We start from the raw sequence: 26,738 nt of genomic DNA on the forward strand, positions 1-26,738 counted from the left end.
GGGGGAATGGGGCTGGTTTTTGAGGATCAGAAATATTTTGACTGAATTATTATGTTTAATTGTAAACATAAAAACAGAGGACATAGAAATAAATTATTAAAGTAGTTTTATTTTCCAGTCTTAAAAATCATCATCATAAGACAATATGCCATTTAATGAATTAGGCTGTTCTATTTTACTGAACGTTTTAGATCTTTAACGCCATATTTATTATATTTAATAAAAATTTTTGAGTTGTACTCTTTACTAACAGTTATGGTAAATAAAATTTATTTCAGTGATTGACAATATTGTATTTTATTTATAGCATTTCCAGTTCCACTTTTTTATAGAAAGTTTATCCTATTCATATTATATTTAACTAAATATATGACTTTTTAATCTATTCATATTATTTAATAAGTATTTTTAGTATGGATTTAAAGCAAGTTAAGCAAAAGTAATCTTTGTATTTTTAAAAAACACGAAACAATCAGACAGATTTTATGAGGTTGTGAATTTTAGAAAAGTGGTTGAAAAAAATGTTTTGAATTTTCTTAGTAATTTTATTTAATCATTTGCTTGTTTTAAAGTTTTGCTAGTTTTATAAAGTATTTTTTTTAATTCAAATTCATTTTAGGAGACTTAGTTTGAGGCCAACTGCTGAAGAATTAGAGCAGCGAAACATCTTAAAAAGTAGGTTCTTTTCAATATTTTGAATTCAAAATTAAATTCAATATTCATAATAAAAGTGAAAAACGAAAAAACTACGAATTTTGGAGTGTTAATTTTTGGTGTTATTCCAGATATGTGTAATATAACGAGAATGAATCGAAATTCCATATTCAAATTGTCGGGGAAGGAAGAAAAGACGAAAGAAAAAAAAAAGCAACAAAATAGACTCGCGTAAGTACGCGTGACTAAAAATGCCACTGGCTTCAGTTGGGGGATACATGTTAATGGCAAGCCAGAATCAAGGGGCAATATATACAATCTAGTTTCACAACTGCTGTAAGTTTTTATCAATCACAATTATGCCATTCACATTTGCTATGTCTAGATTGGTGAACCCTTTCAAAAGTGCCTGGTATTTTGTGAACATTTTTTAAAGTGTTGGCGATTCTTGTGTTGAAGTCGGTCAGTAGCTATCTAGTAGATCACAACTTTGAGGGCATCTTACAACAAGAAAGCCAAATTTTTTAAAGGTATTCATGAATGGTTCATTTACCAACTCTGTCAAGCCACAAACGTTCTATTCAACAATCACAAAGTTTTGAGTAATTCTAGTATTACTTTCAGCAGAAAAATGATACATTTATTCAACTATTCAGAATGGTAAAAGAAGTGAACAAATTAAGCAGTAATGGACAGTGGATATAGATGCTCATTGTTGCAATAATGTAAGGTATCTGCGCAATCGTATCATAAGTTCATTAATTACGGAGAATGGAAGTCATTTTATGTGTGTAAAATCCGATAAAGAAAATAATGCTTGGTTCGGAGATAATGTTCTAAATACCCATATAAAATGCAGTCAAATCTTGTTAGTTTATTGTTAGAATTGGTAGTGTTGAAAAACTCATTGGTCCAATGCAAAATGAAAAAGATCCGCTTGTTTACTGTGTTTGTTTGGAGGAGAATTTTCAAATAATCCATGAGATTCATATTGCAATCGGCCATGGAGGGCGAAACAGAATGATGAAAGAGGTTAAAGCAAAATATAAGAACGTTGCAATTGAAATGGAAATGATTTATTTGAATCTTTATGAACTTTGTCAAAAGAAACAAAGTGTTCCGAGAAAAGCCCTTGTTGTCAAATCAATTAAAATCAGTGAATTAAATTCGAGGTCAAGTTGACTTCATTGATATGCAATCACAAGCAGATGTAGACTTTAAGTTCAAGGGTTTATCAAGATCCTTTAACAAAATTTATTCAATTAAGAGCGTTAAAAACAAAACGTGCTGAGAAATTTGCTTCTCACCTATTGGATGTGTTCACAGTATTTGGAGCACCGTGCATCTTGCAAAGTGACAATGGCAGAGAATTTGCAAACAAAATTATTGAAGAAGTTTGTGGGATGAACTCAAAATTGTCCATGGAAAGCTAATAATAACAAGGTTCTGTTGAAAGAGCAAACCAAGACGTTGAAAAAATGTTATCAGCTGGGCTTGAAACAAATAATAGAACCAAGTAGTCAGAAGGATTAAAATTCATTCAATTCATGAAAAGTAGAGCACATCACTCTGGAATAGATCGCAATTCATATGACGCTATATTTGGCTGTAAAGCGAAAATAGGTTAAGAACCTACTTGCCAAATGATACTTTGACTGAAATTACATGTGAAGAAGAGCTTGTTTCATTAAGAAATCAATCAATGTTAAGTAAGTTGGACAATGATGTCCAACATCGGACAGCAATCTCAACCGAGGATGCGAATATTGGCTTAATGAATGATGACAATATTTAAATGGAACTGGGCGATTCAAGCGAAGTCTTGGAGGTTATAACTGTTTTATGTTCAATCGAATAGAGATGAGAGTGTTGGCCTAATTGAATGTGAATAACATTATACTGAAATAGAAAGAACTAAAAGTTTCTTTGATGTTGAAATTTAAGATTGTGAAAACAAGGTAAGCTCTTCTTTTACACTAGATGAGGTGTCAGTAAACATTCAAAAAGTTAGAGGCTTTGCTAAGTAGGCATTGTATAAGCAAGCAGAAAAAATGTTACGACCTTCAAAGTCGAAATTTCCAACAATAAATGTAGGAGAAAATGTTCAGATTAGAATACCAGATTTAAGGCTGATAGCCGGAAATCAATAGCTGTTATAACTTCTAAGAAAAATGAAAACTTTTATAAACTTGGTACAAAACATGGCATTTTAAAACAACTGTACACAAGGAATGATTTTGCTATCTGTAAGTAAGCTTTTATTCCAGTGAATGAAATAAGTCTAAGAGAATGCTCTCGTAAGGATTCCAACTTAGGTCGTAGGGGATTTTAGTATTGCAATTGTAAAAGCAAGTGCTATTCCAGTCGTTGCAAATGTAAAAAATCAAAAACACTTCGTAATTCCAAATGTCACAGTAGCTCTTCCTGTCAAAATAAGTGATTTGTTTTTTTAATTAAAAGGTTATATTGTATTTTTTTCAGTTTTATTTATTTGTTAATCAATTTGAAGTAAATAATGAACATATCATATAAATAATAGTAATTATTGTTGTATGCCTTTTGATAAGCGGTAACATCTTACCTTATTTATCTTTAAATGTTATATCAGCCATTTTGAAGACATTAATATCTGTGGTAACTTGTTTGCACCCAGAAAATGAAATTGTAAAATCCAATGTCATAAGATTGAGTTATATTTACAAAAAGACAAGGAAAACATGCTGAAATTTTGATTTAGCATTTGCACTGTTTTATTTGTTTTTGAAAATGAAATATAGTTGTAAACTCAGCCGAAATGTCACGATACACACGCACAACAAATATCAATTGTGACACAATAATTTATAAATTTTATCTGAATGCTTCTGTAAATGTAAGTTATTTTACTACAACAAAATAAAAAAAAGCCTTGAATTAATGGTTAGATCAAATAAAGGAATGCCTTTCTTTATTTAAATATAGAACATTTAATGATTTTAATGTTCTATATTTAAATAAAGAAAGGCTCCGTTAATTACCAAAATTATTAACGAAGAATTGCAAATGATATATAAAGAAATATAGTTTTTGTGTTTATTTTAATAACATGGATGTTAAATTATATATAATGTGATACTTTGCTGTAATATTAATAAAGTTAAATGCAGTGAAATCAGTCCATGTGCTGTATTGAATTCTATACAATTTATACAGTATTGGGCAATTTTATTTGTAAACTTTAAACCCTTTTAGCTTTCTTCAAGATGATCCCCCCCCCCCCCAAGAGAGACTGTGCTAGTTGTTATATCCCCATTTTGAGAATATTCCCATTCTAAGAGAAGCAACATTTATAGAAAATGAGGATTCCCAAAGACTTGCTTCTTCAGATACATAATTATGCATTTGATCATTGCATTCCTCAGACCTCTTTATTTTCTTTCTTTTGTTCATTCTTGTTTTGAAATATATGTTTTTGGCTTGGTAGATGTGGTAGCATTCAGAATGAACAACCACATCTACCATCTATGTTTTTGGCTTGGTAGATGTGGTTGTTCATTCTGAATGCATTTTTTGCCTGCTGGGCCTAGCTGAATGTCGTTTAAAGAATTATCCAAAGTTAGCTTCAATTCCCAAAATATTGGTAGAGCTACTTTTATAAACATAGTATCTCATTTTCCTGTAAAAATGACACATGCTATGTTTAGGAGCGATAAATTAGTTTCTAGGTAAAGGCATGTCTGTTGTTTAGAAAACTTAACCCAAAAAATTATATGCAAGGAATACTTATATATAAAAAACATTATTTTGCGTTGTGTGTGTTTAAATCCATCTAACGTAGTATATATGAGGGAGACAGTTCCCCCCCCCCCTTCCCGAAATCTTTGTGGGATTTCTGCACTTCTGTGAACATGTGAAGGACGGTGGACCTCTAAAATCCAGGAACCGTGGTACCTCATGAAAAAATTAGAAAGCACATTGATTGATCCCCCGCTAAAAAATTATAATCTTTTTAAAATGCTTCAAAGTATCTTTCTCCCCCCCCCCCCTTCAACAGATAGATCCCCCGCTAAAAAATTATAATCTTTTTAAAATGCTTCAAAGTATCTTTCTCCCCCCCCCCTTCAACAGATAGATATTGGAATCGTTCAATGACTTATCCTCCCCCCCCCCAAAAAAAAATAAATAAATAAACCAGACTAATTAATTATGAAATAAAGAAAAAGAAGTTAGAAAAAAATATCATAGAAAAACTGCATAGCAAGTTTAAAAAAACATATACAGAGAGGCACGTCCATGTCCCAATCCTTTATAAGCCGTTTAATCACATTGACCAAACTTCATTGGGAATTATTAATAATAACCGGTTAAAGTGAATAATTTGCTATATTTCTCACTTTGACCGCACCACTGTACTAGCCGTTTCCTATTTACTTCTGTCACAAAGAGTTTTGCAATCGGAACTCTGCCCCAAATATTTTGTTTATACAATTACCTTCGAACTGTATGGATTGACAATGGGTTCTGTAGATTTTCGTTCAGCTCAGCAGTCACTTTTGCTGCCACGGTCTTCCTCCTTGTGGTCAAAATCCTCCTTAAAGTCCTTTAGTTTTTCTTCCACAGTTTGTTCTAGCAGATATTGTTTTGCCATCATCTTTCTATGCTGCAATGCTGTTCTATGACCTTCGACACGATGTCTACTAATATCCCTAACAGCTGTACTACTGTGGTTACCAATGCACCAACCAGACGATCTCCTACTATCTGCCCTCTTTGGAACTCTGACAAGTCTCTCATTTTAGTTTCACCCGAAACGAAATTAAGCAGACAATTATGTACAATACACTCGCGCACACCCTTGAGAATATAGGCAGCAATGTAGCACAATAAAACTGATACTTACATATTTAATTTTGTCCTATACTATTACATATGGAAGTCACTGTTTTCAGTGAGGCTTTTCCATTATTTTGGACAACCCCTGTATATAGAACTTTTTACCCATCTGTATGATATACGCCATATTGTTAAATTCTATTCCATATTTTACCTATATGTTTTAATTATTTAATGTGTTTTATAGACCAGACTCCTGAAGAGATGAAAAATGAAAAAGAGCAGAAGAAAATTATGCTTATAAGAAAGGTAAACTGCATCACATAATTTCAGTCTTATTCTAGTGGGCAGTGTTTAATTAAAATTAATTTTTTATTGTATGTATTATCCAACTGTACCTTTGAAAAGTTTGTAATGTTACAAGAGAAATCAAAGTATTACTTTTTCTTTTAATTTTCTGTAACCGTTAAATTCATTTTGTGCTAAAAAAAACTTAACCATTTCCATTGAAAATGCAACAACTACACATTATTATGACTAACAATGTTATGTTTAACAATGTTTTGTTGTCTTTTTATGACATTAGTTTAATCAGCTGAATTCAAAGAATAATGAGAAAGGTTATATTCTAATACAGTTATATTTACTTGCATATTTATTTATATCCATTTTGTAATTAAATATTGACCACATAAATGTTGTGGTAGTATTTACAACACACAGTTCACAATGCATAAAAATCTGCATCATTTTATTTTGTATTCATAATTCATTTTAAGCCCAACGATATTGATGTTAATTATGTTTCATTTTAATTTAAGTGTTGAAAGATTGATAAAAGGGAAATGAAATTATTTACACATTTAAAACTGTCTTTATTATAATTTTTATTAATGCTGATTCAATTTGCAAGGATATTTTTTGTAAATTTTACATTTATTCATAGATTTTGGTTTGTAAAATTGACGAAACAAATAAAATTGATTAATAGTTTTTAAAGAATATGTTTTACATATTTTATAATTAGACTGTAATGACCTGATTTTTCAGTTATATCGAAAAGTAATTTGCATATTAGTGTGAGAATTTTATTTCTTTATGCAATAGTATGTGCTTACTAATATATATATAATACTTATAATATGCATGTAATATGTTTAAATTCAGAGGTGGTGGCAAAGGCTTACCGACAAGGAAGCAATACAAAACCGACGGGGAGGGGGCGGGAGCAGGCCCAAATTCTCTATTTTAGATTCAAAATAACTCATAATAATTGTACATTTAATTAAGGCCTTTTAAGTATTAATCAACTCATTGAAATTGTTCGTTCTCTTTATTTTCTTTTTTAATCAAATACTGTCCCTAATTTTTCTCGCAATTTGCTAGGATATTTGTAAAAAAAAATTCTCGTTTTCTTTAACTGATCATCAACAGATTGTTAATATTTGAATCTGCTTTTAATAGACTTTTAAAATTTGATTAATTGCACAAAGATTTAATTCTTGAAAAAAATATGGTTGTGTTCCATTTTAGATATTAGTATATATATCGAAACTCAGGTTATAGCACTATGTCATCTTAATTTGCTGTAGCATTATCAAGGAAATATTTAATCGAACTTAAACGAGGAATATGTTTTCTACTACTTTGAATTATGTTTCAATTTAACAAAATTTTTAATCTTCTGGGTCTTTTTTTTAATATTTATAAATTATTCCAATAACAAAAATGAATTAATCGAACGGATCTATAATAATTTATAGATGCTTTAGTAATGACTACATATGAAAAATAATACTTAATAAACTAATATAACTAAATTTAAAAATTCATAAATTTTTTGATTAGTTAGTTTCCTTGAAATTGAACAGTATTTCTACAATATATAAATATACGAAAAGAATTAATGTATAAGACTCTGTCGACACAATAGAAAACGGGGGGGATCATATATTTATTCTTATAAACCCCTTAAAATTCAGTAAGAACAACAACAAACAAAATGTCTGTGAAAAAAGTACCTTGGAGAATATCAGAGCTTCCATCGTCTTCAGGTGAAGTGTTTTTAATGAAATAATTTCCCATGAATTCTTCTTTTTCGTCACTACCACTTCTAAGACCGGGTCTACTGATTTTATTGCACTAATTTGGCCAGTTTCACGCTCATGAGTCTTTTAGCGTAATTAGTGAAACATTCTTAACAAACAACTCACTCAATTTTTGTATCGATTGTACCAGGATGGCATGTAATAATAAATGAACGTATGCATGTTCTTATAATGGAGACTATATAAAATGAATGTACATAAATTCAAACTGTCTTATAAAAGAAACTTTTCAGAAATACAGGATAATTAATTTAAAAATATTTGAAATGTTCACCAAAAATTGGTTTTTTAGTGTAGTCACCTCTTTTAAAAAGTTTTTAAATAAGGATTGCAACCAGCAAGCATGAATTCAGATGTGCTTCGAGTCTGAGATGAATAATCTCGCGAGCACGAACAAATATTTATTGCTGTTTGGGAATGAACATTGCAGGCAATGAAGTTGTGAGGATGTTGTTTCTAAGAAGGTCGGAGAAACTATTTTGTAAATATATGTACAAATTTATTCATTTATTTAAGGCTCAATGGGATATAAAAAATGCACTTGTGAAAAATTAAGTATTAGATTCCCCATATATTTATTTACATGTATATATTTAGACTTAAAAATGTATGCATTTGAATGAAAAACAATAAGGTTTTGTATTGGAAATCCCCTATCTTCACTTTTAGGCATGTGTTCTTATTGCTAGGTACTTTTTTTTTCCACGCGGAGCTATTGCAAGCTAATATTCCACGCCCCCCCCCCCTCCCCCTCTCAAAAAAGGGTTGTTTTATCTCCTCAATTGCAACCATTGGTTTATTTTATTGTGTTATTTATGAATATTCTATGAATAACTATTTTAATCATTGTTTCATTAAAACACCTTTATCCAAAGTCTATTCAAAATTTAGAAGCACTTGTAATTATATAGTTTTTGTCGTGAAGAGTAACTGAAAGAAAAATCGAAGAAAAATAAAAATTACATTCCCCGATTGCATAGTTATAATATTGAATGTAGAATCTAATATATATATAATATAATATATATTTAGTGCATTCTTGAAAAGAATCTTTTAGTGTAGCTAAAAAGCTACTATGCCGCATATATTTATTTTTTGTTGTCAATTGTAGTCGGTAAAACTTCATTAATTGAAGTAGTTGCTACCTAATAAATTAGATTGCAGAAAACAAAGATTTTACACTTAAATAAATCTAATCTATTACACAATTTTTTTACCCCCAGTGAATTATAGTGAATTCACTTAATTTGGCTGCAGCATATCATCTCTTTTTAGCATACATATTGTAAAAATTTTTCAACAAACCAGATTTTAGTCAGAGAATTATCATAATGAAATAAGCATAATAGATGAGAAAAATTTGCAAATTACTATGCAGCTATTTCGATTTATTTATAATATATTAAATTTAAAATGGTTTTTTAAATTATATATATTAATGCCCAGTTCTCTGTAACGTTCCGAAACGGTGAAGAATTTTTCCGATGGGAAGAGGAGGGGTAAGCTATTACCGACAGAGTGGGACTATTGACCCCTTACTAAAGTAGCCTCTGGTTTTCTTACATCATTACTACCCAATTTTTTTTTAATTTGTCGGCGCCCGTAATGAATTGTAGACATTTTCCAATGTGTTACATGTAAAACTCTTTAGTATTTTTTGAAATATAAGTCAATGCTGTTTTGTAACATTGATGAAAATGAATAAAGCATGTTTTTACATTTAAACTTATTAAAAAGCGAGATGGACGAGCCTTTTTGATCGCTCAACATCTTCTCAAATCTTGGAATTACACTGGCTTATCTACTCTTTATGGCATCAACAGTCGCAATCCTGGCTTCCCACAAATAAGTAGCAAATGGGATTAAAAGTTTCTGAACTTTAGCACCTAAATGTGAATATTCATCTTTTATTGACAAGCAAAATTCCATGTTGTTAAATTTTGTTTGAATGAATTGACATTAAATAAGGAAGGTGGAACAGTGGCATGAAAGGAGATCTTGAATTAATTCAGAAGTATAAATATCTTTGAAAATGTATTTTCCGATCTAAATGATATGGTGTGATAAATATCCTGCACGATCTATGAAGTTGAATTAAAATAATATAAATAAAATTGTGAAAAAATCTTTCTTGTGGCAGACCTGAGAGAAAGTCAAGATTCCCCATGTTACCATGATGCACATTTTGGAAGCCACTGACTAAAATAATATAAAGAATATCCCTAAATGATTATCCTGCTTTAAATAAATTAGTTTTTTTTTCCACAAAAATTCTTGCAGACACGCATTTTTCAGAATTTTACAAAATGAATAAATTTAATTTCATACACATGATATAAACTCTGAAAATAAAAATTACTGTTCTTTGTCTCCCTTTCCATTTCTATTTTTATTTCTGACGTTCTTTTGCGCCGAAAAGTTTATTAACATCTCATATTTTGGTTATTATCAATAACGAATTTAAAGCTTCCACGATACTTTTTTAATAATTTTGTTTCAGCCAGTCTTTTCTTATGTAGGAACCATGCTTTCAGATTAATTATTTGGTTTTTTTTTTTGTAGCAAACTTGCATAATAATATCACCCAGCCAAGGAAAAATTATTGGCTTAAGCATTTGCAAAAGATAATCAAATCTGTGCAATAACTAAGATTATGTTCAATTCAGTTTCGATGTATTAATAACCCATTTTGAAGCCGCTCATTTTAGAAATATACCATATACTTTGAACTATGGTTGAATTAGCAAAGACTACACCTGGTTCACTTTAAACTTTTGGTTTACACCTCTGTGAAAATGATGGATTCTCGATGTCATAATATGCGCCTAATCCACATATAAAGGGGAACTAATCACAACAAGTGCAATTGGGTTCCAAATCTGTTACCCAACAGTCTCAGAATTGAAATTTTACTGATAGGGCAGCTCACTCTTGTAGAACATTATGAAATGAAGGTGAGCACTTGAGAACACCTATTTATGTAATAATGAATTTATAAAACTGTTCAATATCCAGTCATTTAATATTACATAATCATTAAAATCTTTATTTGAAATTTGAGAATTTTAAAGATAATTTTTAATTCAAATAAATGCATTAAATGTTTTCGGAATTTGTTGACAGAAGTGATATTTTGCTTGATACAACATTAAAATTTGTTCCAAAATTATATTTGTTATATCCTGAAATCTGATTGAAATTGAATCTTACTTTCCTAAATGAATTCATATTTGTGGCTATTTATTATTTCATTTTTTTTTCAAAGTTATTGTTAATTTTTCTTATTTCAGTTAAGCTTCAGGCCAACAATAGAAGAATTAAAAGAACGCAAAATCATACGCTTTAGTGATTATGTCGAAGTAACTCAAGCTCAAGATTATGATCGACGTGCCGATAAGCCATGGACCCGTTTGACTCCTCGTGATAAAGTAAATATTTTTATTAAAATGTAAAGAGCTCTATCAACGTTAAGTGAAAAGATTTAATACTTCTCACTTTTTATTAGTTCAATCAGAAAATTTTATTTTTGTTTTCCAGGCTGCTATTCGAAAAGAGCTTAATGAGTTCAAAAGTGTTGAAATGGAAGTTCATGCAGAAAGCAAACATTTTACACGGTAAGTTTGTTGTTTAAATTAAATTTGCGACAAAAAACATATCACTAAAACTAAAGAAATTTACTAGCAAATAATATTTTATATTTTTAATGATGATTTTTGTTAATTTTCTTTAAATAATTTCTATAGTGACTCTAGATAATGCAATGGTCAGAAACTGTAAGATACTTGGGATTTTAATGATTAATTTTAATTTTTCGTTTTTAGCTAGTTAATATTTTCATTTTTCAATTTTGTATTAGTAAACAACCAATAATTCATATTCCTGTTATACACATAATATTAATCGAGAAATTTTGGACTTAGTATGATTCTTCTTGCATTATTAGAAATTTTATTTATAACAATATGGTTGAATCTAAAATGTGAGCGGCTAATTATATGCTCCTTAGAATTTAAAAAAAAAATCCCTGTTGGGTAGATTTCAGTTAGGTATAATGTTACTTGCCCAGAATTTTTACTTTAACGATATATTTCCTATATATTTATTTTTCATTCACCTAATCAGCTAGTTTAAAGTCGTACAAAATATAAAATCTTTTCAAATTGCTTTTTAAGACATTCATACAATAAGTGACAAATGTACACTCCTATTATATATGTTTATAAAATTATTTTTTATTAGTATAGTGACATTTATAGATGGATATTAATTCAGAAAAATAAATGTGTATACTGTGGTTGACTTTAAATTTGTGCTTATTTATCTTCTTTTTTACCCGGAACTTACTTGCCTAAAAAATCAAAATTAAAAGATAAAATAAAAATTCCTTATTTTATTTCCATCTTTCTCTTAATGTTCCAGGAGATAAAGGAAAAAATCCTGGTTACTTCTTGTTGTTAAGGCATAAAATCATTAGTTTTTTATTCCACCTTGTTTGTGAGGGGGAGATTGTGTTAGAACAAATGATGTTAAACTATTTAAGCATTAATGTAAGTTCGGTTGTATTCTTCCGTATTGATTAATGACATGCCAGATATTTCATATTTCTTATATACTAAAAACTCTGTGGTTTATAACCAGCTTAAAAGCCTACATAATTAAAAGGTATCAGAAAGTTTCATGAAAAGCAGATTCTGAGAATTTTCAGATGCATATTTGGGTCCGATATGCGAAAATAAATTCAATATGACATGAGGTTCAAAGGTTTACTATTCGTAAACGGTACTTGTGACATCTCCTATCTGTAATGTGTTTTTAAAAATTATTATGGTTTCTTTTTAAAAAGTGTATTTAGATAGTTTAAAAGAACTTTTTTTAAAGGTTTCACCGACCATGAAAACACAATTTCTCGAAGAACAGAAGTTTCTTTAATTTAGTCTGCGCTTTGTGTGGAGTCTATTGTGGAAGAAAAGCGTTGCAGATGAACATATATATCGTTCCAAAATGAATTCTGTTGGGAAGATGCAAAACTTGTGATCATCACAAACTCATCTGTTCAAGAAAAATATTTGCTTCTGCTGTATGAATATCTATAAATATATATTCACAGCGCAATTGTGATAGTTACAAGGTTTGTGCTGCTTATGATTGTTTAGAGATAAATGCTGTTCGGAAATGCACACTGCCAGAGAAATACCAAAGCTCCTCTGCACCTGCACATCCGAATTAGCATTAAAATATGTACTTTTCTAAAACTATGCAGTTTGCTTACATACAGTGCAAGGCTAATGCAAATAATATTCTTATTTAGTTACTATATTTTTAAAATGAGGAAATAACAAGAAATTTAGTTTTATATTTCATGTTTGAAAAAAACTAAATAACAAGTCTTAATTTTTTAGATTACACTATTTCAAATACTTGCAGTTCATGGTATTTTATCACTGATTATTTTGTCATTCTATAAAGAATTTCCGTCATTAAGTTGTGTTATATTTTTTATAATTTTCTGTTTATTTATTTGCTAATGCTGCAAAAATATTTTTAGATAATTTTTTATGCCTAGTCTCTTGACAGCTATTTGATTTTTTTATATATATATTAAATAACTGCCGCTATTTTTTTTTTTTTTTTTTTTTTTTTTGAAAACTGCATTTTGTGTTCACACTTTTGAATTTGAAAAAGTTGAATATTATTTGTTTTTAAATATATATATATATATATATGTATGTATGTATGTTGATTATTTTTCTATATATAAGTTGTTTGCATATATTAAATTTTATACTATACATGGATCTGAATTTGTTTTTTTAAGATAAAGCATTTTATACCAGTGACTTAACGGTTATACCGTTGTGAATCTCAGTATTTGTCATGCTTATAATGAAATGGCATTTAAACATGTATTAAAACTATTTCTTCTTTTTTGATCATTTTAATTGATAACAAAAATGAGTTTACATTCATGAAATTTAATATCTATTGCCAATGTTATTTTTCAACGAACTATTATGCCATTTTATTTTATTAAAAAAACACTTACATGATATGAATGTACCATGCCAACTAATCATCCATTCCTCTGCAATCCATCTTTTCCTGATCATTCAGGGAAGAATATGTAGTATTTTTAGGATGCTTGGTATTTCAAAGTTTTATTCTCAAATTAGTGCCATGTATTTATTTGTAATCTGTATTCAGATCTTTATTCATTTAGGGCAGTTCCTTGCTGCATCAAAAAGCTATTAAAAATTAGTAAAGCGTGAAATGTTTTTATATTCAGTTTTTAAAAGACAATGCACTAAAAATTTACAATGTGTAATAAAACAATTACATATTCTGATTTTGATATAAATATCGAAAAACTATTGTAATTGCATTTTATTTTTTACTAACCCCTTGGTTATTTTAAGCCACATTTTTATCTATTTTCTTACATTTATGTGAATTCTTGTGCTGTGGGCAAAACACTGTAACTATTTGCTTTATTAAATATATCTTGGAGTAGTTTGAACAATAAAGACTGAAAAGCGAATATTAATGAAACTATGCAACTTTTACCAGGGACAGAACACTACAGTTATGTGCTTTATTAAGTATATCACAATTTAAGCAGTAAAGAATGGAAATAAACGAAAATATTAATGAAGCTATGAAGCTTGTACTATGGGCACAACACTACAATTATTTTCTTTATTGAGTGTATCAAATTTTAAGCAATAAAGAATTGAAAGTAACGAAAATATTAGTGAAACTATGCAAGCCACATTTTGAAGTAATTTCTTACTTGTGTGTGAATTCTTGTACTGTATACAAAATGCTACATTTGTTTTCTTTAGTAAGTATATTGTAGAGTAGTTTAAGCAGTAAAGAATTGAAGGTTTAATTTTGAGAAAGAAAGTGTGCATTTACTAATAAATTGTCTAGTAAGTTACTTCGAAATAAATAAAATATTAATTTACTTAAACACTTATGTATCGCATTTATTATGTTTAGTTATTGAATTGAATGTTATATCACTGAGTTTTATTTATCAGGCTTAAAATAAAAATGTTTCCAAGTCTGTTAAATAAAATTCTTTGACGTGATAATATCCAATTCAGTATATTAAGTTATGGAATTTTAATATGCAAATTTGAAATTCATATTTGTATTATATTTCTAGTAAATGACGTACTAGAATTCCGAATTCGGCAAATAATAATTTCTTTTATTTGATTTGCCAAAAAAAGTTCTACGTTTCATATTCAATTATGTTACGATATGTAGATTTTAACCAATAAATTCGAAAGATATTCATATAAATATTATCACATTAAATTTGGATTTTATACATAATGATTATTCTTGAAATTAAAAATCTTAATGTGTTTAATACGGTGCAACGTATTACATTAGCTGCAGTTTAAGAAAATAAAAAGTATTATTTCACTTTCAATTAGTTGTATGAATATTTAGGTATTGTGGAAAGATCTGAGCATGAAGAATAAAATAGCAACATTTGTAGTAGATTGAAAGTCGTTTTTCTAGTTTAGTTTTTTAATTGAGTTGTGCGAAATATAATAATTTTGTTTTACATATTATGAATTTATTTTAATCCCTTAGAAGTATTGTTTATGAGTGATTAGTAATTTATTGGAATATTTTATTTTCATTTTGCTTATAGGTTTTAACTTGGATTAAATTTATCTGTAGTTGCATAGCCTTTTTATGCGCTTTTACTGGTATGTGTGTGAGATTTTGATACAAATATCAAGACAATTTTATAGTAGCATTTTCTTTTTACTAATTCTTTGGTTATTTGATGAAACTATGCAGGCCACATTTTAAAATAATTTGTTACGTCTTTGTGAATTCTTGTGCTATGGACAAAACACTATAGAAAAGCAGGCCATCAGTTGAGCCTGTTGCAATATTTTCTTATTCAAGTGCAATAATTTGTGTCATTTGTTACTAATTATAGATAAATGTTTTTGTCATTGAAGAAGCATATCTGATGCATGTAATTAATTGCACATTTGGCTAATATTTCTAAGTTAAATTTTGCTTAAGAATTTCTCCGTATTCTTCTACGCTAGACTAAATTGCATTGTGAATATAAAGGTGCTATTGATCATCTCAAAAGCAGTTAGATAAGTTATCTGTTTGTGTAAAGCACATAACTATAAGGTATTTAAATACTTGATTGTTTCATATCATGATACTATGCAATGTTTCTCTTGTTCCCTTTATATCTACCATTGTTGTATGGAGGAGAACATTTGTTATTACTCAGCTTTTCCTCTTAAGAAATATTGTCTTAATAATATTTTCTAGCCTTTTAGATATGATTTGTAATTTGTTTGTATAAGCTCTTTTGAAATGTATGTCATCAATCACATAAATCATTACTTTTTAAAATTTAAAGTTGTGATTGAATTGAAATACGCAGCTGTTTGCCTGATTGTCATCTGTTATCATATGTTATGTTATTCTAGTCTGATGTTCCATTTTTATTATGCTTTCTGTCCTAAAAAGTATCAAGTGCAATTATAGTATTTTTTAGTAAGTCATACTTTTTAGTTATGATTATATCCTAGTTTATCGTTTTCTATCCGGGGTTTTTTTTTCCGTGACTAGTCACATAGCTGATTTCCCATTCCCCATCCCCCGAAAATAAAATAGAAAATTGATATCCTCAAAAAGTTGAACAGGTTTTTATTTCTTTAAAAATTGCACCTAGACATATACGCCCAGGTATGAAGTTTCAATAAAGAAAGTGGGCAGATGTATGAAAATATTTTGGCTTCTGTGGTGGTTGATAATAAAAAGTTTAAAAAAAGTAAATTTTAATACTTCCCCCGTAATATAAAAATGTCATTTGATAAAATGGTTCTCTTCTATCCATTTATGCGCCCATAAAGTTTCGCATTTCTATCTACAAAATTGCGAAGATATGTTTAATTTTAAATTTAGAGGGAGTAATTAAAAATTTGGATGAAAACATTTGTTACAGAAATTCAAATTCACTCAATACAGAAAACTCTCATGCGTAAATATTTGTATAGTAGTACTTCACCCAATCATCTTGATTTCAAAGAAATTTGCTAAGCTTGCTTAATGTTGTTCACTTTGATTGGTCGACAGTTGCAACTTCGACTTTATAAAGAAGGGAAAAGGAATTTGAAACTGAACATTTAAAATGTCTCAAATAAGTACTGGATTGCCAAATAAGAAAATAAAATTATTTGCTCTCACTTATGCCCTTTCTTTAAGAATAACACATTTCAGTAATACGGAACCTTTCGATATGCTGATGGTTTATGCTGTATATAATTGTAATGGCGACCTAGTGGTAAAATATAAACGTCATTTTTGGAATTCCTGGAATCCTTCTAGAAAGTGTGTTTACAGAACGGTTTTGCGATTACGAACTACAGTCTCCTTATTTCCCCAGAGAGACATGGAGAGGATTAGATGCTATATATGTTATGGAGAATTTGACAATTTGGCTTATTTTTTAAGTTACCCTCATACTAATATACGAACAGTCTGTCAAGAACTCGACATTCTAAAACAAATAATGTAAAGAATATTTCAACGCAATAACTGACATCCATATAGTATTCGTGGAGTCCATGGACTGAAATAATAGATTCAAGATCAGTGGCAGTTTTCTATAAATGTGTGGTGTGGCATTTTTAGAAACTGGCAAGTTCCATTTTGTACAGTAGTATGCTGAATGGTGACAGATATATTACCATTTAGTTTTGGTTGGCATTATGTCTTAACTAAGGAATAAACTGGTTTTGGCAGTACACGCTATATAGATCTTGGCCAAAAAATTCAAAAAGCCTGTCTTTAAGTCAAAAGAGATTAACCCGATCGCATTTGAGTGAGTATTGAATCCAAATTTGTATAAGTAATGAAAGTGTTAATTTTAAACAATATTTTATGCACTGTGATTAAGGCATTATCTTATTTTTTTTTTTTTAATTTTGATGAAAATTAATAAATGCATTTTTACTTTCTGATTCAGTCGTTTTAATGATCTTCCGTTATTATCTCTGAATGAATCCCAAATATTGCTCCGAGGTATGGAAAAATGAGAGAAGTCAATACATTTTCTTTTTAGCTTGAAAATTTGTGTCCTTATAGATGAGTGTTAGAAAAATATTTTGCTCATTGACACTTTTTCACAGTGGGCGTCACAATAAAAAGTTTTAAAAATAAATTTTTATATCTCTATCTACAGATGCCAAAGTATTATACATTTGTGTACCTTATTTGATGAAACTTTGCTATTAGAAGTATATGTATAATTGCAATAAGGAAATAAATGTTTGTTCAACTTTTTCGGGACTTTCTGTATAATTTTCTCTTCTTAATTTGATGCTAACAGGTAAGAAATTTTTCAAATGAAAAAAAGTATTATATGAAATGAAAACATAAAAAACTAATATCAATCATTATAAAAGTTCAGCGTTGAAATTAACTTATTTGTTTAGCTGCATTGTGTAAAAGATTAAACTTAATTAAATTTATTTTAATGTTTAAATATTTGTTTTAATGTTAGGTCTAACAAATTAAGTCTAATGTCTTAATTTGTTTGTTTTAAACATAATTAAGTTAGAAGCATTTAGACTCATTCAAGTTGAATGAGTCTAAAGCTTCTATCACTTTTTTTAAAAATTCAAATTATCTTTTTGCTACTGCTGTTACTACATAAATATTCATTAAATATAAAATTGTAAATAATTATAAAAGAAAAAAAAAACTTTTATCATTTTTTTATCATGCGTTGCCAAATTTTTACTTTTTGTTAAATATTGTATTTTGATTGGGAATGAGGAAGTCTGGCTCAGATCGATTTTCAGCGGTACTGATGCAAGAACCTGCAACATATATCTATACTCTATTTCATCTGTATTTATTGATCGCGAAATTATTTGAAAATAAAAAATTCTTAAAAATTTCGAGAAGTATCAAATTGATATTGTTTTATGTGAAATGTTATTTGTTATGAGGGATATCGTTTATTCGTCGTGATGTTTTTGTATCTCCCTCCTCTCCTTTTTCTCGAGACGGAAGAAAAACCATTCAGTTTTTAATCTTTTCAATGAGTCATTTTTGAATTTAGCATTGAAAAGTTATCCCTGCTCCTCGTGATTTCAGAGCAGTTCAGGTTTTTATTTGTGCGCATTGTAGCTAACTACGATTCAGATTATTCAGTTAGGAAATATGAAATAAGAATGAGATTTTTTTTTCAGGCAGATTATGTAGAAGATGAATATTATCACAATACATTTATTTACAGGTGTTATCTTTTACTCTTGCTTTAAGAATTTTCATTTTTTTTTTCTGTTAAGAGTTTTTTATTTAAATTCCGTTTTATTGTTATCTTACTTTTGACATACAATCTGTTCCAGCTGTCATTTTTTATAGTATCATAAGCGTCACGAAATTTGATAAGCCGCTATTGATCTGGAATTTTCCTATCATTATTTGTTTTTAATTTCCCACACGGAACGGGGTCGATATTTAATTTCTTTTTTAAAGTATAAATTTTTCATGATTTCAAAAAAACCTTTAATTTTAAAATATTGAAACTTATTAATAGAAAAATTGTAGCTTTTGATGTATAAAATAAAATTCATGGAATTCGCGGGACTTATTAATAATCTTATGTCGACAATTAAATTTAAACGTGCACAGGTAAAAGGTAACATTTTGCTGGCTTCGCCTGTTTAACCATATTTAGTTTCATTGGTGAAATAAAACTCTCACTGTGTATCATTTCAGTAATTCGCAGTCTGTTTTGTTCCTGAAATGCTTATTGGTATTGTTTCTCTGTACTTTTTGAACATTGGCAAGAACATTTTGAATTCAGAAAAAATAAATTTTAACCGTTCTTGAAAAGTGTATTTAGTTTTTATTTCTACAATGATTTTAAATGTCCAATCATTTTTTAATACTTCGTTTTTATGATTTTTAATGCTGCTGTATTTTGTTACTTTAGCATAGCATCCTGATATATCATAATGGAATTGTAGCTGTAAAATTAATTTTTTTAAAAATTGTAGGGAAAAAATCTAATCATGATAAAATAACTGAAATCAACTTATATATGCTGTATATTAAATCATCAATTAGGTTTGCTGTGAACCACGTTACTTTCGGAAGAGAAATTAAGCATATGTCTCGATTATACTATCAGTCCAGTTTTGTAAAAGTCTTACCTGAATCGAGTATAGATACCAAGAGTATCTTCCGTCTGTTAAACATTTCTCCAAGTTTTTATAATTAGAAAGCTACATCAGATTATTAAGCTGTTATTTTTACTTTTCCTGCCTTAAATTAAAACATATTAGACAGTTCTGAATATATTTTTACATTTCTTTATTATATTTTTTATAAAATCTAATTGAAAAACCCTTGTAGAAGTAAATACAAGTTTTAATTAATGTGCAGTATGATGATTTATGATATTGCTTTTAGCTTTTCAATGCTGTAATTTTCTCATTTAGTGGCAGTAAAAAAAATGTCCTGCCTATTTCTGATCCTGTACTTCTGCAATATAAAAAAGAGGAGGAGGAAGATATGAAACGTTCCAAATATCTGAACCTTTTTAATACGTTTTTTAATGGTTCATTTTAAAATGATTGTATTTATAAGGCCTTGAATTTTTTTCCAGTTTTTCTGAGCTTGTTGAAAATGGTATGACATCTGTATTCGAGCAGTATGATAATTGCAAATTGGCCCGTTTTTTGCATTTAGACCTTTCAATTAATATTTTAATGTGTCATAATTTTTCTGATAAATAAGTTTTAAGAATACTACTAGTAGTAGGATTCATGTATAATTCTGGTATTTGACTATTCATTGAATTTTTTTGGTCCAAAATTAGCATATCATTGCCAAATGTAATATACAATTTTATCAAGGTAAATAAAATTCAAACGTAAACGCTTATTTGTAAATTGAATTGAAAATCAAAATAGATTGTTTTCATCCAATTTTTTTTATATCTTTGTCATTGCAGTAATTGTTCCTATATTCTGCCTATTTACCGAGAATGAAACTAGTCCAGATTTTTATATTTCTGAATGTTCACCAAAGTACTGCTTTTAAGATGTAAATGCCTGATGTAAAAATTTTGATATGCATTTATTATTGTATGTTTTGTTATTTGTATTCTAATGTTTGGAATTAATTGCTATTGGTAAAAAGGATTTTTGTTTGCATAGCTGTTATATTATTTATATATTATCTCTACACATATATTTATAGGATATCAAAACGTGTAATACATTTTATTTATAAGGATCAGTTTATATGAATTTTTCCAAGTTTCTGATTTCATTCTGTTATTATTTGAAAAAGCTTTATGCTAGAAAGTAAATATATATATATATATATATTAATTAAAGGAAAACTATTTCTCAGTAGAACTCTGCTTACTAATATACACTAAGCATTATACATAATGAATACCAAAGATTATAAATGATTTTACACAATTTTATAAAAAAAAAATATTTTTAATATATAAATTGTACATAGCAAGTACATGAAGGAGAAAATATGTAATTAAACAAAAAAAATTGGGCTGTAAACAAAGCCGTTAAAAGAGTGCATCATCATTTCACAGAAACAGTCCACCATTTGGAAAGTCTATGAAGGCTATTTTGCCTTTGCTTAACTTAGAGAGAAAGAATAATTTAAATTCTGAATAAAAGCGCGAGTTGTAACAAATCGTTCTACTCTTTGTTTATTTTTTAATATTTTCACCTGTTCTAATTCTATAGCTTTTCCTTCAGCTATTTGTAGATGTCTCAATCAGTAGTAACTTTCATCTTCTAGAAGAGTCTGAAGCGTTTTTTAATCAGTAAAAATCCTGGAATATTTTGAATTTAATTATGTGTTTTGATTAGGTGGCAGAGTTCTACTGTTTAAGTAAGAGTTAAGTACTGTTAAAGTAAATGTTCCATTGTTTAAAAAAATCGTCAAAAAAAAAGAAAGCAAATGCCATTTATGTGCAAATATGGTTGTTTTAATGAAGAAATGCACTTTTGTAGTTATTGTAGTGTAAATAATTGTTAAAACTAGATGCATCTTGTTTCTAAAATATACTTCACGTGCAGTAGAATAAAAATAGGTTATGTCACAGATAGACAGTTACTTTTAAAGTTTGTTTTAATTTCTGCACCTTATTTTTGAAAATGTTTTTCATTATAAACATGTTAGTTTCCTGATTATCGTCAGGAATTTTGTGTGACTTGCTTGTCTATTTTAATTCATAAAGTTTTCTTTTTATGTTCTTTTTTTTTGAAAATATCTTAATTGAAGTTCTGTTGTAATTTCAGCTTGATATGTACATAATCTGCTCAACATTTTTATATCACGAAATTTTTCTTCAGCTGCATTGAACTTTAGAATTATGTTGCATAACTGCAAACAGATGTAAAATAATTTAGATCTGCTTTTTACCACCATGCCATGGTCTTATCTTTAAGAGTTTACTTTGTTATTATTTATCAAGTTGAACTCATACTTGCTTTTTGGCATTAATACAATGAATGTGTGTCCTTGAATACTTTTTATAACTGAAATATTTTCAGTGTTCATGATTAAAAAGTGCAAGAGATTACACAATCAAGAAAGCTGCCGATGAAGTTCACCACATATAGTATAAAAAGTAGACTCTGTACATAAAATTTTATTGTACTCCTCTTTTATACAATGCAAATGCTAGATTTGCCAAATCATGGTTTTCATTTTATTTCTTTTTCTATTTTTAATTAAAAGAATTCTTTTTTGAAATACCTGTGTTTGTATCTCATTTTTCTAGTTCTTTAAATAAGGAAGTGAATATATTTAATTGAAATAAAACAAAAGCTATATGCTTACAAACTTTACTTTTGATTAAATAAAACAGCTCAACATCATTTGAAATACTTCTAACACTGTTTTGACATTCGAATTTGAGATCTTAAATCGTAATGTCTAAAAAAGTTAATTCTGCATATGAATAGCATGCATTATTATTTTATAAGTATTATTGACAGATTTAATTTTAAAATGCGCTAGAATTTTGACAATAAGCAGATAAGATAATTAACATTAAAGAGGCTTTCATGCAATTTACTATTTGAAAAATAAAAAGGACGAAAAAATAGTAATTCCGAAATGAGTAAAACATGAATAACAAATATTAAGGTATTGTAAGTTTATTTAAGAAAGCATGATACAATACATTAAAAATTTTAGTAAATGCCTTCCAATTTTTATTCACTTATGAATCAACATGGTCCAATAAAAGAAAAATGCACCATTATGTATTATCATTAATCTTTGAACCAAAAATATAAACAGAACTCAACCGGAAATGGTTTTATAAAAAAAAAGATTTTAATTATTATTTCATCCCCCTCCTCCATCATTTCGGTATATTATGATATTTAAAATGAAATAGAAAGGGATTATATGAAAGACAGTTAAAGATTGAAAAATTGCCTCTAAAATAATTTTTATCTTAAAAAATAATTTCACAAAACATTCCTTCGGATGCAGGATTTTTTTAAGTAATCCAAAAAACTACATATTTGAAAATAAACTAAAGTATACGAATGTAAAAGGAAAAGAAAGCATTTTTAAATTGCTTGGAGATTTGAAACAACTGCAGAACAAACATATAAACTGAAATAAATCGGAAAGATAAACATTTATCCATTAATAATTTTTATCATCAATGCAAAATAATTTAATTAAAAAATACATTATGAAACTGGAAAAAAGCTAATTGCTTTGAACTAAAATGGGAGAGTTCTTGCACATATACAACAGTTTATTTTCACATTAAAGAGGACGGCACATAAATAAACAAAAATATGCCTGAAATACAATACGACCATGGATATACATAGAATCAAACTACATGCAGCAACAGAGGTCCCCACTGATCATTAAGATATAGGTTGTTTGCGAACGGACGGATCGATAGGCTTTTCTCGGTAAATCATGTTTCTTCGCGTCATTTAATCGATGAATCGGTGGGTTGTATGTGGGGGGGGGGTGTCGATTCCATTGAGGTTGAAGCATTTTCGCTTTGAAAATGTCATTTCTAAGTAAGGGACTTCGGAGTGTTTTGACTGAAAGCGATTTATGGAATTGGGACGGGGGAAATTAGTGCACTTATATTGATGAAAATCCGTTTTAAGAACATACGATATGAATGCTATTCCTTATATTGCGTTTTGTTTAGTCAGCTTCATTTAGGTTAGAAATAAGTTGAAGACTGAATGATTGAAAATAAAGATCTAAATACTTTCCCTGAGTAGTTAATTGCGATATCGAGTTGATTTTACAGTGAACACTTAAAAAGTTATTTTTCTAAATTTGTTAATGTTTTACTCGTTTTTTAAAAAATAAAGATCTAAGCCATCTTTAAGTTTTGGTTATATGATTTCTATCCATAAAATGTGTTACTTAATATCACTACAGATATGAATTCCTGTTAGTTTATCACCTTAAACTATTTAAAAATGACGAGTTAAGAATTTAACATGTAATTTCTTTAAACTACAAAGCATAAAAGTAATTTAATGACCAAATAAAAAGTAACATATATGGAATGGATAATGTTTTATTTTCATATCAGATATACGAATATAAACATATCATAATGCGATATGAATATCAATACCACATTACCTCTTCATTCACAATGAAATTTACACATTTCTAACAATTTTATATGATCTATTTATGAAATTCGTCACAAGAACAAAGTTGTATACTGCAAAAACATCAGTTACAAAGATAATAAATAGCGATTTAGAAATACATATTAATTAAGGGATTAGTTATTCACACTCTAGATAACAAAACAAAACGCCGATATTCACATACAAAACCCAATGACAGCGTTTTTCCTCGTGCTCGTCGAAAAATGATTAAACTGAACCGCGAAGAGTGTTGAGCTACAACTCAATATTTAAAAGAACACTTATCCCTGGTGCCCCTCTTGCTCAAACCAGTGAAAGGTACGATTTGCGATGGATTCGCCTATCCCATAGGTATAAATTTTGCGATTGAGATTCCGATTAATGGTCCGTAATGTGGTTGTACGATTTTGCAGGGTCTACCACACAACACGTCTGTCCTCTCAGGCATTAATCATGGAAGGCATTGAGATCCTGTATGCCTTTCAGTACGATTCTGAACAACCCACTGATTCCATATTCGCATGACTTATAGTTTTGCGATGATTTTTAGTTTTTGCGAATAACCCATTGATTCCAGTGTGACTATCGGTATCATAGAGCGATAACCCACGCTTTCGATAACAAACGATCCTGCCTCTACCGAATCTCGACTTACTAGTAAGAATTTATTACTATTCAATGCATAATACGATATTATGAGCAAACTCCATCCTCACAAAGCGCTTTCGACATGAGCAATCCCCTTCACAATTTTTCTTTTATGCAGTGCTTCAGATGTCGTTTATCCCTCGCGTCATCAAAATGCGCTGAAATGCTAACATTTGCATATCCCAACCTCTTTTCCTTTTATATGATTTTGACGTTAGTCAGATCATTCCTTCCTGGTGTTGTAATTTTAATGGTCAGCAATGTACATAGCCCTCTATTAGCAGTATCTAAAGAAGCTATACCGGAGTAGTTCAGCAAGAATTAGCTGGGACTCGGAGCCAAACAATATCATGGTGTACCTTTATTGATTCCTATGCTACTGGGTCATGATGTTTTGATGCTCCTTAAACGAAAATCCCGCTTATAGCATAAAAAAGGAATAACCTATAATTGCAGATTGAATAAATGATAGGGCACCTTTGTTTCACCTTATCCTAATTTTCTACGAAAGACGTCAGATTTATTATTAAATTTGTCGTGATAATTCCTTTTTTTTAAAATAATTTTTATATTTATTGAGTATGCTTCTTTAGGGTTCAAATTTCGATAAATATTTTTGAATCCTTTTCAAAAGTGAACAACCTTTAGAAAATATCTCGTACTCTACTTCGTACGCGCTAGCTGAGCAGCCACCTCGCACGAATCTTTGGAAGAAGAGGACGCTTATAAGAAATTTCTAGATCCCTATAAACTGATAAAAATTCAAAGATTTGATAGGTTTTCATTTTATTGGTGTGTGCGTTATTAGGAAGAATCTGTTTAACGAATTTTATAAAATGGTTCTGAATTCTGTTATACTGGATACATAGACTATTACTGATATAGTAAACTATTAATGTTTCTTGTGAGACTGAATAAAAATAGAATATTTTAACTGTCTTCAACTCTTTGGTGCCATATTTGAAGAGGAAATAAAAGAAATATTCGTATCTTTTTCAAGAACTCATCACTCATACTAAACTAAATAATAATGGGTAAGTTATTTAGTTGTTTTGAGTTTGCATAAGTATAAAAATGAACTGTAATTATTTTTTTTTATGAATCGAAGAATTGTTGTATTGAAATATTCGTTCATAATATTTTATTCGAAAAAGGTTATTTTAATTATTTTAAACAACTTTTTAGAAAATCTAGTATGTAGCTGAATTTATGCAATTATTGAATAAACCATTGCTACATAAATGACGCTATCATTCACTAGAAGAATGAATGAACCAAATTTCAAATGTCAAAGCTTATTAGTTTTATGTAAATGGCTTGCTGTAAAACATAGTAGTATCATGTAGCTCATTTTTCGTCCAATTCAGTCGTCAAATTTAATGCTAATTTCAATCGGGAAAAACCGCGATATTATTTTATTGAGACAAAAGCAGTCTACAAGTTCAGTTCTTGTAAGCCAGACTTCATTCATTAGAAAATCTGGCCAAAAGTGAATTGTTCATGATGCATCTTACAAATATGGCTACGTAAATTAAATACCTCTGTATGTAATAGAAACTCTTAGAAACTTTTTACTGAAAATGGCACATTTGAGAAAGCTCAAAACTTCGTCGTTTGACTAAGATCCTGTTAATTTTAATGCTCGATTCAATATTTCTTTTCATTAGTGTTAAAAAGCACCTTTATAGTGTTGCAGATATTCGGTAATTTGGCTTCTAAACTTTTTACTTACTCATTTGAACAATGTATGTATGATTGTAGCTCAATTTAAGTATAAAATAGGAGCATTGTTAAATTCTCCGGAACTTAG

The 26,738-nt window shown here is 28.8% G+C and overlaps 1 protein-coding gene across 3 annotated transcripts in view; it reads left to right on the forward strand.

Annotated features, from left to right (window-relative positions):
• Positions 1-22,376, forward strand: part of LOC129958062 (phosphatase and actin regulator 2-like) — a 68,344-nt gene extending 45,968 nt beyond the window's left edge. For 2 of the 3 annotated variants that reach the window (XM_056070229.1, XM_056070231.1), the window contains 5 exons: positions 620-675; positions 5,714-5,775; positions 10,865-11,002; positions 11,112-11,188; positions 12,453-13,009. In XM_056070229.1, the coding sequence (XP_055926204.1) occupies positions 620-675; positions 5,714-5,775; positions 10,865-11,002; positions 11,112-11,188; positions 12,453-12,468 (349 nt within the window). In that variant the 3' untranslated portion in view covers positions 12,469-13,009. Of the gene's footprint in view, positions 1-619; positions 676-5,713; positions 5,776-10,864; positions 11,003-11,111; positions 11,189-12,452; positions 13,010-21,919 lie in introns of those variants that run through there. The other variant, XM_056070230.1, reaches the window with a different exon arrangement.
• The last annotated feature ends 4,362 nt before the right edge of the window (positions 22,377-26,738 follow it).

Source organism: Argiope bruennichi, chromosome X1, assembly GCF_947563725.1.
Source record: "Argiope bruennichi chromosome X1, qqArgBrue1.1, whole genome shotgun sequence".
Taxonomy (NCBI): Eukaryota; Metazoa; Arthropoda; class Arachnida; order Araneae; family Araneidae; genus Argiope; species Argiope bruennichi.